The sequence below is a fragment of the Camelina sativa genome, chromosome 13 (assembly GCF_030686135.1).
Source record: "Camelina sativa cultivar CO46 ecotype springtype chromosome 13, ASM3068613v1".
In the NCBI taxonomy this organism is placed as follows: domain Eukaryota; kingdom Viridiplantae; phylum Streptophyta; class Magnoliopsida; order Brassicales; family Brassicaceae; genus Camelina; species Camelina sativa.
The window spans coordinates 25,831,385-25,849,701 of record NC_141892.1 but is presented as its reverse complement, the minus strand read 5'-3'; the positions used below and the strand labels follow the sequence as shown (position 1 = coordinate 25,849,701).

General features: G+C 29.7%; 2 protein-coding genes and 2 long non-coding RNA genes across 5 annotated transcripts; 3 read left to right on the top strand and 1 right to left on the bottom strand.

Annotated features, from left to right (window-relative positions):
- Positions 1–2,259: 2,259 nt before the first annotated feature.
- Positions 2,260–4,277, bottom strand: LOC104737635 (uncharacterized). Of its 2 annotated transcripts, none has more exons than XR_015578473.1 (4): positions 3,994–4,277; positions 3,700–3,756; positions 3,522–3,598; positions 2,260–2,541 (listed from the first exon to the last, which is right to left on the bottom strand). It is a non-coding gene; the product is annotated as an uncharacterized LOC104737635 (long non-coding RNA). The 2 variants fall into 2 exon arrangements; XR_015578474.1 differs by having other exon boundaries at positions 3,700–3,739; positions 3,994–4,240.
- On the top strand, positions 2,981–3,461 carry LOC109128479 (uncharacterized). Its single transcript, XR_002034901.2, has 2 exons — positions 2,981–3,154; positions 3,224–3,461. It is a non-coding gene; the product is annotated as an uncharacterized LOC109128479 (long non-coding RNA).
- Positions 4,278–5,356: 1,079 nt separating the features above from the next.
- Positions 5,357–8,275, top strand: LOC104737636 (WAT1-related protein At4g01430-like). Its single transcript, XM_010457856.3, has 6 exons — positions 5,357–5,754; positions 6,429–6,491; positions 6,674–6,790; positions 6,912–7,332; positions 7,505–7,656; positions 7,769–8,275. The coding sequence occupies exons 1-6, from the start codon at positions 5,570–5,572 to the stop codon at positions 7,932–7,934; spliced, it is 1,104 nt and encodes a 367-aa protein (XP_010456158.1). The 5' UTR covers positions 5,357–5,569; the 3' UTR covers positions 7,935–8,275.
- A 2,078-nt stretch (positions 8,276–10,353) lies between these two features.
- On the top strand, positions 10,354–12,566 carry LOC104737634 (WAT1-related protein At4g01440-like). The gene is made up of 6 exons (XM_010457854.2): positions 10,354–10,758; positions 10,940–11,002; positions 11,405–11,521; positions 11,607–12,003; positions 12,082–12,233; positions 12,312–12,566. Exons 1-6 carry the CDS (start codon positions 10,574–10,576, stop codon positions 12,484–12,486), a joined length of 1,089 nt encoding a protein of 362 aa, XP_010456156.2. The 5' UTR covers positions 10,354–10,573; the 3' UTR covers positions 12,487–12,566.
- The last annotated feature ends 5,751 nt before the right edge of the window (positions 12,567–18,317 follow it).

The window sequence follows — 18,317 nt, the reverse complement described above, 5'->3', positions numbered from 1 at the left end:
AGTTCCATTTATTCACTCTTCATAACAGAATGAATATATGTTCTCCAATGTAGTTAGCGTGTTGCAAATTGAATGTTACGTTGTCTATTTGGGACTCAATTTGTCTCTTATATCTAGTGTAAAATGTATGCCGGCATATTAGTATAAAACTTCAATATCGCAAACATATATATATATATATATATATAGCTATTGGAAACGTACGTAGATCAAATGCTTTGTTATTGCTGTTCTTGTACCGAATGTTTCTTTAATTTATATTAAATTTTGTCATGATTTATGGAAAAAAAATTATCAAAGGATGTCTTTTTATAAGACATTAGTGGAAAATGTAAAGAAATATATCAACTGGTTAGATAAGTCTGATTATATATATGATTCAGAAGGTAAACCAGTTTAGATATGATTTTACCATTGGTTTACAACTTTTTACATATATTCAATAGGAACATTAGTAGTTTACTACAATTAAACTTTATAAATCTAATATATTTTAAATTTGAAACTGACGAAATAGCTAAGAAATCTTCTATAACACATTATTGCCATGGACTTTACACCAGTTTGGAAACTGGAATCAATGTGACAAATGATTTGAATCGAAAGTAGTAGCATGTCTTTTATCCGTTGAATGACAAATGATTTGTACATAATCATTTTAATCCTTTTTCCAACAGGTTCAGACGTATTATATTAGTGTAACTTTTGCCTAGTTTTTTGGTCTTGTTGTAGACACATCAGTATCAAATAACTCATCAAAAACGAAAATGGAAATAGCAATATAAACTTGCCGTAGTGGAATTTTCAACCTTTACATATATCTTTTTGATCACACTTTATGATACCTCTTTCCATGTTAAATAAAGCTTGACTTAAACCCAACAAAATAAATATGAAGCTTGACACGCAATATATAACATGACATGTTAACATAAAATTCGCCAATGGACGACATGGAACATGGATACTGTAATGATAAATAACAGAACGTTAGGTTCTAAAAAAAATAATAATAAGTGAATAAATAGTCCAATAGTTTGTTGACGTTATTAATTATCAAAACCAAATTCGGTCTGTTATCGCGATGAGCTAATTAGGAGTAACTAGAGGTTTTGGTTTAGTGTACAATTATATTATTTTATTTTATTAGAAGTCTAACATTATTTGTTGATTAGCTGATCAAAAATAACTTGTGCAATTTAAAAAAGAAAAGAAAAGTGGATTAAGGTAAGTAAAGAAAATGTGAAGTAGATGACACGAACATATGTGAGAAGCAAAGTGCGTGTCTCGCATTACGGAAAATGCTAAAATTTGTTTTTCACCAAATAATCGTTTATTACCCCATACGGAATTTAGATAAACATAAGAAGCAAACAATATTTGTGTATGGAGTATATCGATTAGCAAATAAACTATGATTTAACTCGCGGTGTACGCGGTACACCGCGAGATTATATTTTTAAAATTTTAAATATTTAAAATACGTATATTATATTTTTTTGTTATTTTGTTGTTGTTTTATTAATTTTTAAATTATATATCTATAACTATTTATTGAATTTACGGGATGATTTTAATGTTCATATATAATTTTAAATAAAATGGTTAAGTTTTTTTTTTGTTTTTTAATATAAATTTTACTATGTTATCTAAGTTTCGACCCGCGGTACACCTCTTGATTGTGTTTTTTTTTATGTAGAATCATATAGAGATATGTGAGAAGTACTAGTTATTTTCTGTGTTTAATGTATATAAATATTAATTATTTTATTTTTAATTTATCAATTAAAATTCATTGTTATACAAGTAAACAGATCATGTTACTATGTTACTATGCAGTGCATCTATATATATATATATATATGGTGTTTAAAAGAGAATAACAATTAATTTAGCCGAGATAAAATTTAGAGAAACTATATTATCACCTTCAATAAATGTAGAAAATATTATATGGAAACTATTAAATAAGCCGAAATAATTTAGGAAACTAACATATATTTTCTCTAAAGATCTATTAAAATAGGTTTGAAGATTTTTATGGGATTAAAAATTAATGTGTAGATTTGTTTTTGGAAAAATCGAAATGTATAGATGTTGTCCAGCTGTTTACGGCAATAAACATATCAAATTAGGTAGATTTAAATAGTTCTATTAATTGAATTTCTACGAAATGTTATTTTAGGAAAATTGTTAGGGGGTAATGTTGTAAATAAAACATATTAAATAAGCAAAACTTGAAGGGCATAAACCAAAATGTACTTCAAAAATAATAATATAGATACTTAACTTTTTTGTTTTTCTTTTTAAAAAACGTACAACTACATTGATTAAGTCCTATCAAATCTCTATATAAATAAAAGAGAAGTACAAAATCTACAATGGATCGGGTCAATTAAGTGAAAATAACCCGAAATTAAGTAAACGGATACGGGTGTGAAAAAATCCGAAAAATAGAGTTGGATATAGAAATGGATCACCCGTTTACAAGCCAAGATTTTAAACTGAAGAACATATCTCACCAACCTTCTGCGGGAATCGCTGAAACCATTAAAGAAAAAAAATTATGAGCATATATGTAACAAATCTTCATCGGTTGTTAGACATTCCAAAAACTCATCCAATATTTACTAACCAAATAATTATATTTCCTATAATTTAGGCAACTATTCAGCTTTATCATATTCTTAATTCTAATATCTTATTCTAATGAGTCATAATTAGTTTTAAATGTATCATATCTTCATCAAATATATTCTCTCCAATTTCATCTTAATTGTTAGTCTACTAAATATTACGAATCAAGTAACCGCAATAAACACTATCCTAAACTAACAAAATCTCCAAAGGTTACTTTCATTATTTGGATATCGTGTTAGGATATGAGAATAATTACCAGAATATTCTCTAAACTTCAACCTCGATGACTGAATTGTAAACGTCTACCTATAAATACACATTTGACATCTGCTTTCGATTCATCAAACATAATACCTTTCAAAATGGCAGCAAACTTTCCAATAACTAATCTAGCTCCACTCAGCTGAAGCAAGAGAACTCACGTTTGAGGATATACCTCAGTTCTTTACTTGGAATCCGGAAGAAAAATGTTGGATCAGAAGGAGGGTAATATCGAATACGTCTTATATTCCAAGTAAGTTTAATGTTTATGTTCATTTGCAACTTCTTTTCCGTTTTCTGAAAGGACCAAGATGTGATGTAGATTTGATGACATTTAAGGGTGTGGTCTGTGACTCTTACAAGGAAGCCCCTTTGACTAAAGGATTACTAGAAAAATGATTTTTTAATATGTTTGAAGATTTTATAAAATATTTCTTTCAGTTTGTTGCTTATCTACGTTTTCAATTTTAAGTATTTTTATTTATCTACCATGATTTCTATATATATACAATTTCAAGTATTTATCAATTAATTTGATTTATAAATTTATAAAAATAAAATAACATCAACATTATATTCCACAGAAATATAATTCCTAAAGCGTTTAGGAGAACACTAACCATTATTTTGTCTCCTCAAGCACTTTTGCTGCTTATAAGTTTTGTAAATGGCTCCTCCGGGATCCATGTCAATGGAGCTCATATATTCAACACAGAACAAAATTGTAAGTTAAAAAGTTTATTGGAGTTGAGGAAAAAAAATGGCGAAAACGAATTGTAACCTTACATATATAATTACCTCTTCTTTTTAGATGTCTTCTTCTCCGTTATATGATCCTCTTTTAACAATCGGATGCTTAAAATCATAAACATGTAATATTGTAAAAAATAATACAGATCAATATTCACTTATCATCATATCCAATGATTAAATTTTGACTAATCTGCCTAAAATTGGGAATTATTTCAAACAAAGTTAAGGTAGAGCAACAGTTACTGTTTTTAAAAACAATATTCTAATTCGAATCTCGAGAAACTTTCGTATGCTAACTGTATTATCAAGGGATTATTGACAGAATCATAACCAGCTTACCCGATTAATGGAATTGGCAAGGAGGTCGTTCGTCGTATGAACCAAAAACTAGGATCAGATCCATTCTTCAGTGAATCTATTTTATTAAGACATCTTTTGCTTCAATCATCGAAGAATTGCAAAATTGGGGGTTTTGCAATATAGAATTCAACTGGGTCTAACGGATCTGAATACGACAAAAAAAAACAGATTGTTCAGAGAAAATAAAATAGGGATTTTGTTTAGAAGATGACACAAAATTATGTATGACCCTTCGATAATCCTAATAATTAAACGTTGTAAATGAACGAAACAAATTAGTAACATCTCGGCCCATTTAAGCCCAGAAATTTACCTAATTATTTAATTTCCTAACTGAATATGATTACTTTAATATAACTCATTTGTGTAACTCTAATTGATAGACATGTCTAAATCAATCATTTAAACAAAAACACTGTTAATTTCACTTATAATTGGTTCTTACCAAACCATATTGTTTATATGTTTTACAGCCAGTAATATCCATAGTTGTAATTATCTACATGCAGATTTATATTTCTACTACTAAAATGATCAAATTGAATTATATATCCTTTTGTCGAAATTCATTTCACAAATATCTGATTTTACGTGGTATTATTTTATATAATTTTCCGTAATATTATTTTATAATAATTTTATATCTAATAATTATATTTCAATTTATTAAAATTGATAATATATTAACGATTAACTATTAACTTGTTTTTAGACACAACAACCATTAACTTGTTTAATAGAAATAATCGAAATGAAGCTACATTCTTACATTTCAATTGTTTTTAGTTTTTTATAGAAGTCTCTTAATTGCACTTTTTTTTTAGAAATACCTTAAAATAATACTAAAACAATTTTTTTGGACAAGTATCATACACTCCATAAATTTCCAAAAACAACACTATTTAACACATTACAATATTTAAAATTAGTTTAGATTTTATTTTTTGTTTTGAGTTTTTAATTTCATATTTAGAGTATAGTTTTGAGGGATAAGATTTAATATTTTAAATTTAAATTTTAATTTTGAAAGATTAATTTTAATGAATTTATAGCAACTTAATGCGTTTATAGCAATTTAATATTTTCTCCAAGTCTTCTCGTTCTGAGGGAAAATGATTATTTTCTAAATCAATTTTGGGACGTTAGGCTCAGACTTACTTAGCTGTCTTAACTTTGTATGTTTCTTTAAAAGTACAACTTACTCACTTTTTGGGTTTCTTAGCTACATTGCATTCTGTGTACAACTGAGAGCTTGAATCCGGATTTAATTGAAAGTTTCCTTTGAAAATGATCTACCACCACCAAACTATAATATCTTCGACATAATTTAAAAATCAAATTTATACTTTCAAATAATATTGATATTGAACTAAGGTTAACAAGAAAAAGATATCCAATGTGGCAACCACCTCTACAAACTTTATTATAAATATAAGTAGATGTAAAGGCGTGTTGTTGCCAAACGCAAAGAAAAACATTCGACATTACAGAAAACAAAACTTACAAAAATCTTTAAAAAAAAAAAAAAAAAAATTGAGAGAGAGAGAGAGAGAGAATGGTGATGAAGGAAGAACAATGGGCACCAGTAATAGTAATGTTAATATCAAGTGTTGCAATGGGATCAGTGAATGCTCTCGTTAAGAAAGCACTCGATGTTGGTGTTAACCATATGATCTTTGGTGCTTATAGAATGGCTATTTCTGCTCTAATCTTGGTTCCGTTTTCTTGTATCTGGGAGAGGTAAGAACATTTTGATTCTTGTTCGGCTTCAAAACTCAGATCTGAAACTATCTTTAAAAGCAAATTTCTCTGGCTATGTATTTTTTTATTTAAAAAATATATGTATATGATTCAATTTCAGACGTAAGTCGAAATGTTAACTAACTTTAAAATATTATATTTAGTTACCATTACAACATAAAACTTATGTTCTCGTATGTGTTAACATTAGATGTTAAATTCTGAACAATCTTAATTCTTCTTAATCTCCATATATGATTTCTTTTACGCGTCAATATTTAAGTAAACAACCCATGAATTTAAACTTGTCGTCAATCTTACAGTACTAAACTAGTAATACGACATCTTTGTCATGTGCCATGAATTCGTCTGTTTAAGTCCGAACTAATCCAAATTAAGTTTGTAATGTTGGTATATCCGTTGATTTATATATCACCACTTTTTTGTTTTTGAGACATGGTGATACTAAGCTGTAATATTATTGATATATAACCTCTCATGTATGTATGTATATATGTATATTTATTTGTGTATATTAGTATATATCTATATACTGTGTGTGTATGCGCATGCATGCATGTATATATGTATGTATGTATATAATAGTTATAAGTTCTTATTATGTTGTATATATGTAAGTAATGAAGCTTGCTCTTTAAATGAGTTTGTTATAGGAAAACAAGACCAAAGCTAACCTTCATGCTTTTGTGCGAACACTTCTTCAGCGGATTACTTGGGTTTGTCCTTTTCACTACTTGTTAAACTTATATTACGCAATTCCCTCTGTTTTGATGATTTTATTCACTTTTAGAAAGGGGAGAAAAGGATAAAAGAGTTTTCTAACACGTAGTCTCTTATTATTACAAGCTCTTTGTTTCGTTTATTTATGTTTTTTTTTTTTGCCTTAAAAATAACCCAGGGCAAGTTTGATGCAATTTTTCTTTTTGCTTGGACTATCGTACACGTCAGCAACTGTTTCGATGGCTCTAGTTAGCATGTTACCTGCTATCACCTTTGCGTTAGCCCTTGTTTTCAGGTAACGCAAGTATGCAACTAATTTAATTACATTATTTACTCATAAAGACTCAAAAAAAAAAACAAAAAAAAAAAAGACAAAATTTGTGTCGTATTTTTTTTTTATATAAAAATATATGCAGGATAGAGAATACCCAAAACCTAAAGAGCAAATCAGGTGTGCTGAAAGTAATGGGAACCCTAATTTGCATAATGGGAGCAATGTTCTTGACATTTTACAAAGGCCCGGAGATATCAAACCATCATTCTCATCCAGGAGTTCTTCAAAAGAACAAGAACACGTTACATAACAATGGTCACGACCAAACAAAAAACTGGTTTCTAGGCTGTCTATATCTGATCATTGGAACAGTGTTGTTATCTCTATGGATGTTGTTTCAAGGGAAATTAAGCTTAAAATATCCTGGCAATAAATACTCAAGCACTTGTCTCATGTCAGTCTTCGCAGCATTTCAATGTGCCATTTTGAGTCTTTATAAGAGTAGAGAGGTCGAAGATTGGATCATCGAAGATAAATTTGTCATTTTCATCATCCTTTACGCTGTAAGTCCTTTATTCTTTTTCTTTTAATTAGGAACATAAGCATAAAAGCCGAAAAATATTATGGAGAGTCTATAAGGTAAGCTTGTAAAATACTGATGAAATGCTCGGTTAGGTTATAATGTTAAAAAAAAAAACACGATCGAGGAGTTGATGAATTGATGAAAATAAACAGGGAATAGTGGGACAAGCGATGTCGACAGTTGTAACGTCATGGTCAATAAAAATGACAGGAGCAGTTTTCGTGTCAACATTCGCCCCCGTCAGTCTGGTTGCCGCTACGTTATTCGATTTCCTCATCTTACGCTCTCCTTTATACCTCGGCAGGTTTATTATTCTCAAATCATATCATATAACTATTATATAACCAAAGGTTGGTCCATGCATATGCACTGATATCCTTATATTTACTTATTTATGGTGAAACAAAAATATGCAGCATACTTGGATCCGTAGTGACTATAACGGGTCTCTACGTGTTTCTTTGGGGGAAGAAGAGTGAGATAGATCAGTCTGTTTCGAATACATTGACCACTTCCAATGAGAACATTGAAAGCGAAGACCATAGGATAACAAATGCTAAGGATACTAAATTGCCCGTTTGATGTGTGATGGGGATTTGCTATCACAATCGTGATAAGTGTCATTGATCAGCTCTGAATTATAAGACTTTATTCACTCAAGGGTGACTCCAAGAAATTAAAGATAAACTCATTGTAACGGCTCGTTGGATTGACACGTTTGTTCGGATAAGAAAGAAGTTTAGCTCGAAATAGTTTATGTCATTATGTTACTTTTCTAAAGTGCCCATATGTACTAGCTAGCTAGCTACAGTTTTAAGTTAAATCTTAATGTGTGGCACATTTTACTTAAATTATGTAACCAAAGAAAAAAAAGAGTAAAAGCAGTAGAGATGCAACAAACGTAGCACTTTACAAATTTTTAATTTTTGTTTCTAATTTTTATATAGAAAATCTCTTGGATATATAACTTAAGAATAATAGCTAAAGAATACCATTGTCTATTTGGGCATTGTTGGATCCCATATCTAACAATTTATTTTTTTCAAAATTTAAAATTTAAAGACAAGAGAAAATATGCATATGAATCTGTAGTGGCATATTAATTGATTTACTTTTTGAAAATTTTAAATTATTAACATTAACTCTAAATCATAAGAGAGGGAACATGCAATATCGTAACATTAAAATGATCGTCGTCTATATTAATTAGTAATTATACTCCCTCCGTTTATTTTTACTTGTCATTCTAGAGATAATTTTTTGTTTTTTATTACTTGTCGTTTTGTATTTACGATGCAATTTTATGTATTAAATTTTCAATTTTACACCTAAATTTTAGATTATTAATTACTTATATCAAATGAAATAGTGTATTAATAAAGGGTAAAATAAAAAATTTAATTGTTTTCTTAATATGTGTGAAATTGTCTAGAATGACAAGTAATATAAAACGGAGAGAGTACAATTTATACTTTTTGGTATTTTGAGGAATCTTACCGTCGTTAACATATAAATATAAAATAATAATTATAATGCCAATCAATAATTTACCACAAATTTCAAACACTATAAATAAAGCTTCCCTCCTTAACCGAACTGAACGGCCTGAAAATGTTGGGCCAGGGCTAGGCTGATGATTAAGTACGTCCATTGCTCAATGCTCATAGTTATGAATAAACCTTGTTCAAAATAGTAGATATGATCTAGCTAGCCTTAACGCTTATCAATTTTTTTGTCTGGCCATTCTCATTTACAGAGCCTTAACCACAGTCACACACTTACATGGTCGCACGACATTGATATGATCGCCGCCCACGCCGTAGTATATATTTTGAATTTTGGTTTGTCGGCTTTGATCTGCAGTCTGATTCATAACCTTTCAATCTCAATCGATTTCAGTTTCTTTGTGTTCTCATTATCTTTTGATAAAAAGTCCCTTATCTTTGGAAGAAAACAAATTGGCGGACTAGGTATAGATCCTGATAGAAATAAAAGCTTTATCTCACTTTATCTTTCCTTATTGCTTTCGAAAAAGAAGATTAAAGCCAACGTACATATATCAATCAATGGGAAATTAAAAGAAACACATGCACATGTATAAAGATTAAAGAACAAAAAAACTGAACATGAAAAGCAAGAAAAAACAATTAGAATTTATAAAGACAAACCAATAAACTAAAAATAACAAAAGCAAATTTGAGTCTAATTAACCAACTGTAATATTCAATTACTATACATATCTAGCTACTTCTGTATATATTGATGAGTAATATATATATATATATATATTTTTTAAAATAAAATGTTAGTTTTTAAACCTACTTAAAAAAACGCTTTGAAATTCTTTAATGAATATGCGTTGGAAAAAATCAATTTTAGAGCAATCAAGATCAGTTTTTTTTCAAACCAATTGAGTAAGTAAATCCTTTTGCCCAAAATAAAAATGAAAAACAAAAAGCTAAAGTTTTTAATAGTTTCAAACGTGTACAATCACTAACAGAAAAACAGTGTCAATGTCAATGACAATGATAAATTTAGGACCTCGACCACCAGTATATATATAGAGTGAAGTCTATACCACTTCACCACTATGGTTTAACAAGAAAATAAAATGTTATAATATTGTTCTTAAAATAACTAACACTCTTTTAAATAAGTTTTATGAATTTCCTAGTCAAATTTTGTATGTTTTTTATACACTAATTTATTGAAAATTTTAGTTGTATAGATTTATAAGCAGAGTAATTAAACTTAAGGGCGAACAAAGTCAGAAAATACGTACACCATTATAGTTTGTTACTTTGTTCTGTTCCTATAGCAAATAGAATGGATTTAATACCGTTCCATTTTAGTAAAAATAATAACGTACTGCGTAAAGCATATAGGCCAGCGGAAACAATTAAGAGAAATATTTTTAAAATTCAATTATAATTAATGGTGGCCATCGTCTACGTCAATGTCATATGTCTAATTCAGTGAAATTTGTGTGGCAATCTAAAGAGAAACATAAGATGGATTCACGTTTTCAATCTTACTTTAATTATAATCATTTAAATTATAAATTCGTAATATGATTTGTGAACAAAACCTCTATATATACCAGTTTCTTCCTTCAATCATTCATACACCTTAGAGAAAAACGAAAGAGGTGAGGAACAACAAAAAAAGAAAAAAAAAAGAGGAGATCAGTTCTGAACGTAGCAGTCCATTTATAATTGATAATGGGTTACTGCGATGGCAAATGGACGCCAGTGATTATTATGGTTATCATTAATTCGGCGCTGGGTTTATGTAATGCTTTGGTTAAAAAGGTACTCGATGGTGGTGTTAACCATATGGTTGTCGCAACATATCGTCTCGCTATCTCCACCTTATTTTTGGCACCATACGCATTTTTTTGGGAACGGTTAGTCTATTATATTCATTTGCTTATTTCTCTATACACGGTTGTCCAAAAAAAAAAAAAATTCTCTATACACTATTATTTTATTTTTGTTAAAAGTATAAATTTTTTCTTTATATGTACAGTATACTGTTTTGTATATGATTAATTAATGATAAAAATTATTCGTTGTGTGTGTTTTTAGGAGAACAAGACCGAAACTTACGCTCAACATCTTGGCTCAGCTTTTCTTCAGTGCTCTTGTTGGGTTCGTTCTTTCTTTAATTTACGCTGAGAACTCTTATGAGAGTTGCAGTATAACAAGGGGATATATAGTCTAAATGAAGAAATAGGTTGATCATTTCAAAGTTAAGAAAATAAACTAACCACTTTATGTAGAGTTTTTGGGATTATTAGGAAATAAATTATATATGATTTAAGTTTTTTTTTGTTTTATGAGTTAGTTTTTATGAAACGTTGGAGTTTAATTTAGACTTTACATATACACTATTTAATTCATTTTGAAAAATATGGATTATTTCTTAATTTCATAAATAATTAGGATAGTTTTATAGTACTGTAGTTGTAGTATCCTAATTATTTTTGTTCTAATCATCAAGATATTTTTTTTAATATTGAGCTAATTAAATATTATTTTAATATATTTTAGGGCAAGTTTGACTCAGTATTTCTTCCTACTGGGGCTATCATACACGTCGGCTACGTTAGCATGTGCTTTTATTAGCATGACACCCGCGATTACATTCGTTATGGCTCTAATATTCAGGTAAACTAAATGTCTAATATTTTTCAAGTAATAACTTAACAAATTAAATTTAATATTTTCCATTTTTTTTTGGGTATATATATAGGGTAGAGAATCTAAACATGAAAAGTAAAGCAGTTATGGGGATGGTGATGGGCACTTTGATATGCGTAGGAGGAGCTTTATTACTCACAACGTACAAAGGTGTTCCCTTGACAAAAAATGGAAAACTAGAAACTCATCAGTTGATGAACAATAAACCCGCAATGAAACCCGAAAATTGGTTAGTCGGATGCTTACTTCTCTTTGCGGGTAGTAGCTGTTTCGGGTTGTGGATGCTGATACAGTCCAAAGTGAATGAAAAGTACCCATGTCAATACTCGAGTACTGCCGTATTATCTTTTTCCACCATCCAATGCGCCCTTCTAAGCCTCATCAAATCTCGAGATATCGGGGCTTGGATCCTCACAGATAAACTCGACATTATCACCGTTGTTTACGCAGTAAGATTTGTATTATTATTATAACATAAGATGGTCTTTTTTTTCCATAAGTACTATGAACGGTGTTACGTGTTATAGGGAGCGGTAGCACAAGGAATATGTACGGTGGGAACGTCTTGGTGCATCAGAAAGAGAGGGCCAATCTTTACTTCTGTTTTTACTCCCGTGGGGCTTATATTCGCTACACTATTTGATTTCTCGATTCTTCATCGTCAAATTTGCCTTGGAAGGTACGTCAAAACAATATATATTAATAGAACATATGAATTTTTGAATGTGAATGTGAATGTTCTTCTTGATATGTGTAGTGTTATCGGATCTGGGGTTGTAATCTTTGGACTATACATATTCTTGTTGGGAAAAGTCAGGCAAATGAAGGAAGAGTGTGCAAAGAGTTCACCTTCTCATTTAAATGAAGACGGAGGAGAAGATGATGAACAATACAAAAAGGGTCATCTTAGTGTTGTTCCAATGACTCCTTGATTTGATTATAGATTTCTTTCTTTCTTCACTTCATACATTATTTTATTATAATAACAATATTGACCGATAATTTACATGAACTAGTCCAACGGATCAGTAAAGTAGTCCACATATTGCTTCTTTTCCTTAATTTTCTCGCACAAGTTGCTTATTATTGTGTATCTTCTTCGGCACCGTAGTAGTATCTGAGTAAACCGTTTTCGTAGTAGACTAGTTAGATCGTCCACCTGATCAGCTATTTCCTGACCATGATCTCAACCACTCCAACGAGACCAACCGCACTTGGAACAAAAATGTAGAAGTCACTGCTGAGCAGTCCGTAGCTAAGGTACTAATGATGACATTCTTACATTTCCCTTTTGTGGAGCATGTCTTAGTTTTTAATAGTTAACATAGATTATTTCTTTTTAACTAAAAAAAAAACACTGATCATTCCTCTGGTGTTCAGTATCTTTTAATACAAATTATACGAATGTGTATGTTATATAACGGATTAACTTTTTATTTTTGTTGCAGTAATCGGATCTATGGTGGTCGTGACGGTTTACTTTATACAGATGATAGTAAAATAGTAAAGTTACCTTTAAATATATGGGCCCTATAAATGTTACAAAGGCCATCGCTGTTGGTTATATGGACTCCTTAATCTACTTCCTCGAAAGTCGAAACCTCTTGCCAACCAGAAAGATATGTGCTAACTTCTTTTTTTTGGCAACCAATTATGTGCTAACTAATTATCAATAAACAAGATAAATTAATGATCTTATAGTTGTTTGCAGTGAAGAGATTTCTAGCAAAGATAGATTCTAGCGCAAATGAGCTTTACTTAGTTAAAATAAAAGAGAAATAACGAAAATTAATTTACAATCACTAAGAAGTAAGAACACTCCAATTGTTTTCTTATAAGATGAAATTAAAGGGAGATATAGAGGTTTCACTTTCGGCAACTCTAGATACTATATGTTCATGACACTCATATATATATGAATCTCTTGCTAGAAACCTGGTTATATGGGCTTATATCTTGGACTTGTTTGTCTCATAATGTTGGGCTTGAGATGTTTGGTTAATATGCAATGCTAGATTTTACTTTTGAAAGGCTTCATTTGGATATAGTACTGTATATATATACATTTAGGGATGAAAATGACGGAACTTTTCCTTTGAATTCTGCCAGAATTGTCATCATGTATGTTGTGTTTGGAGTAGCAAAGTTAATTTGAAGATCTTATCAAAGTATCAGATCTTAATTTGCGGAGTTGTCATCCGATCCTCTTGTTCCAAAAACTGAAGCTACGCGAGATAGAGATAATTAACCTTAGTGTAGACCAGATTATACAAAAAACCACAATTAGCGAACTTGTAGGGGTCACGAAATTATACCATAAGCTTGCTAACATGCCATTCGCCCCATTACATATTTTGCGACACATCAAAATTTAGTGGTCTCTTCGCTGACTTAGGCTATATTGGAGAACGCTCGGCTATAATATTGAAAAGACGGCTAGGATGCATAGACAAGATAGTTGCCCATAAACTAGCTTATGGTATACAAGATAGTTTTCCAAATCCGAGAATATATTTATCCTCCTTAGTAGCCCATAAACTAGCTTATGCTAGTACATTTCAAAAGAAGAAAAGGTTTGAAAGATGGGTGAAAATAGTTGCATAGTTAAAGAGATTGAAGCAGTTGAAAAAAATTATACAATTAATTTTCACTATTTGCATTGAAAATTTTGAAAAGGTTAAAAATAACTAGTTTAACCCATTCAATTTAAAAATTAAATTGAAAAATAAACTATTGAAAAAACTCGACGAACGCCTTTCACCGACCGAATCACTAGGGTTCGGGTTGTGTGGTCATTAATTACTATTATGGTGTAGGATTAGAAATATGGTCGCAGCTTGCAAGCTGACATTACTACGCTTGTGAAACTACCGATAAGTCGTCGTTGGTCACTGTTGTTTTCGTCAAAACTAAATAACTATATTTCAACATATGTGATATGTTATATGTATATGCTGAAGTAATTCAGTTTTCCGACTTCTCTTTGACAATCATAACATACAGTTATTGAATACTCAAACTGGTTATTCATTTTTTGTTTGAAAGTTATTTTAAACGTTGTTAATGGTTTCCTACATTTTTTTGTCGGGGCAAACCCAGACTTTTTAGTCCATATTTCTTTTAGATACAGTATTTCAATATAAATACCTAAACTTTCATACAAAAAAATATGTTAAACCAATACACAAAAAAAAAAAATCAACCTCTTGTACTACCATTAAATCACCACCTCTCCAATTATTTTTACGTGTTACCAATCGTCTACATGCTTAATTTCCTGAGATCTTTGGAAAAAAAAAATCAAAAAGAAAATTTCTTTGAAAGCAAGGTAGGCAACTTAGGCTGCAAGCCTCACTCCATATACACTTTATTTTCTATATTTTCGTATTGTATGTATGCTTTATTAAAAGATTTATTTAATTATAGTAGCCAAAAGAAGGTTGTTATTTGGCTTTTTCTTTATAATACTGATGAGTGCTGAGGGATGGCACACGAACCGAGTGATGAAAACACTTCAAATATATTTTAGATCCAAACCTGTTAACAAAGCTATATAGCTAGAAAACATAACTAATATATATATATATATATATATATATATATGATTCAGACTCTCGTGGTGGTAGTAGAATTAATGTCGTATCGTTCACTACAAAAGTCTATACCAAGTGACAAAAAAGGCTATTTATAAAGCACGGTCTTCTCTAATCTCTTCTATGCATATATAGTTAATTTATTATAATTCAGAAATAGTTTGTTAATTCTTTTTTGGCAAAACATGATGTCATGGTTATTGAGAGAAGTTGTAAAAATCGCACCACTATTTACAAAAGAAATACCCACGACCACTCTTTGGATTGTGTAATCACGACTAGCTTCTTTCCACCACATTAAAATCACGAATAATCCATATTTTGTTACTTTTCTTTTAATCTTGGTTATTTTCAGATTATCTGTTTTGAAGAGATTTTTAATGCAATTATGGTTTCCATGTCACCATCACCATGTGTAATCAAATATCTATAGCTTCTTTCTTTCAGATTTCATAGATAACTGTTGACAAAAAAAAAAAGAAGATTATACAGATAATTACGAAAACACGTGGTGACAAACCAAATATATGTTTCATAAAATTAATTAAATATATCGTTATATGTAATATAAAATATTATTAAATAAAATATATTTCTTCTTTTTCATTTTAATTTTTAGGTAATAGAACAGATAAAGTATAAGCCTTTTAACCCTTTGTCATCCTTCTCTATGAAAATAGACTACTGTTTATTGCGTGTCAAGTGTGAGATTGGCAGGAATTAGGTATGAAGTCTATCTGAGACTATCTAGTACGATCTAGTATTTGCAAGGTTTTTATAGAATTTTTATAGCAAGTCAGTCTAGGTAAGTTGTCAGTTGATATTGCTCCTAAGACCTTCATAGTTTCCTGTTTCGTTTATGCATTTTTTTTTAAGGTTTCTACACACATAGATTAAAATTTCTATCTGTTTATTTTTATATTTTATACTAAATATAATCTATTATCTATTTAAAAATAGTTTGATCGATAAAAAACAGCCATTAGTGGATTTTCTTAATTTTCCTTAAATTCACTAGCTATAAATGTATTGGTTTTGAAGAATCATAGGAATAATTAATAAGCCTAACTTACTTCGTATGTACGTTTTTTTGCTAAATTTAATCGTGTTTCTGCATGGCTAATTAACCCCACTAAAATTTCCTTTTTATTTATTTTATTTTATCTCTTATCTTTTTAGCAATAAAGCCAATGATATAGCATCTTTACTAAAAAAAAATAACAAAAAATCACATAGTAAATGCATACTAATATTTATAATTATAAAGATCACAAAAGTGATTGTCCACATACATATAATATAATATATATGCATTATGAATATAAAGGAGAGAAAAAGGGGTGGTAGCTACTAGCTAGTTATACGTTGACTGATCTTTATTGACTAGCGACCTACTCTTACGTGACTAAATCGAAATAATATTTTTTTTTCTGAACAGTTAATGAAATATAAATTTGTTAAAACCAAACTAATAACTAAATGAATCATAAAAAGCTCATGTATTTTTTTTTGTAAAAATGTAATATGAATTTTACTTTTGTAAAAATTTAATAACATGAATGATCATGTATTTTTTTTTTGGTTTTAATGTTAAGAGAGCTCATACATTTTTAAAATCCTTTCTTTTTTATTATGATTTTTTAAAATCCTTTCTTTTTATTATGATTTTTTGTTTCTTTTTTAGCCACATCAATATATATATATATATATGTGTATATGTATATGGATTTAATTATTGATTAATGTTAGCAAATTTAATCACTATTTAGGAGAATGAAATCGAAACTTACACTCAAAAATCTTCAGTACTTGGGTAGTTGGGTTCGTTCTTTTTTAATTTAATTTTAAAGAGTTGTATGTTTCATTTTTTCTATTTTAGGGCAAGGTAGTTGGGTTCGTTCTTTTTTAATTTAACAAACACATGTATGTCAGTAGGGGCTATCATACACAACGGCTACGTACTTAATTAGCATATGCTTTTATATATTAACATGACACTTACTTACTGACATACATGTGTTTGTTAAAAAAAAAAAACTTACTGACATACATGCATGCGGTTACCTTTGTTATGGCTATAGGAATCAGTTAATTAAGGTGTCTTGTCTGGTATTTCAATTATAACATTTTTCTTTTTTCCTTTTTTTGAAAAATCATTTAAATTTATAACCTAGAAAATTAAATTTACACTAAAACCAATTTCTTTGGGACTAGATAGATAATCTAAACGTTAGAAAAGCAAACCAGGATTGTGTTGGGGAATTTAATATGCATTGGAAAAACTTTTTACTCAAAGAAATTAAAAAAAATCATCCCTTGATAAAAATATAAAATATAATTAGAATAATAAAAGTGTAACGTAAAATCACATGGCACCCAGACAAGAAAAATCATCTGGGCTTGAGCCAGATTTTGTGTCTCTTAGACCATCTCCATTAGTAAACTTTTTATGGATGTCGTAAATTTTTATTTTTAATTAATTTGAATATAATTTAATTATAGATGTCTTATAAGTGAACATAAGTGTCTTGAAGTAGACATTTAAGACATTTTTATCCACTTTTTAAGACACTTATAATTAAATACTATCAGAATTAATTATAAAAAAATTTGAAGACATCTATATAAAATTACTAATGGAGATAACCTTAGAGCATGATTATCCCGAGGGTCTCTACAAAGATGTAAACAAAAAATAATAATAAACAAATAAAAAGTAGGAAAGAGAAAAGAATTAAGATCTATTGTATGACATTTTGAGACACATAATGAAAAAAAATCAGAGTGTGGCGTGTGGTGGCTCCGGAAAGAGTCAGAGTTTTCTTGTGGCTAGTGGGAAATCAAGCTATCATGACGAATGCAGAAAGGTTTCGACGACATATCTCTGATTCCTCTGTTTGTCAAGTTTGCAAGGGCAGAGATGAAGATATTATGTATATACTACGGGATTGTCCAGCAATGTCAGGGGTTTGGAGGAGGTTAGTACCTGCGCGGAGGCAGACACAGTTTTTTGGAACGTCTTTGTTTGAATGGTTGTATGAGAATTTGAATGGAGATTGGTCTACCTTGTTTGCTATGTCGGTATGGTGGGGATGGAAGTGGAGATGCGGGAATGTTTTTGGTGTTAATGGTAAGTGTCGTGATCGAGTACAATTTTTAAAAGACTTGGC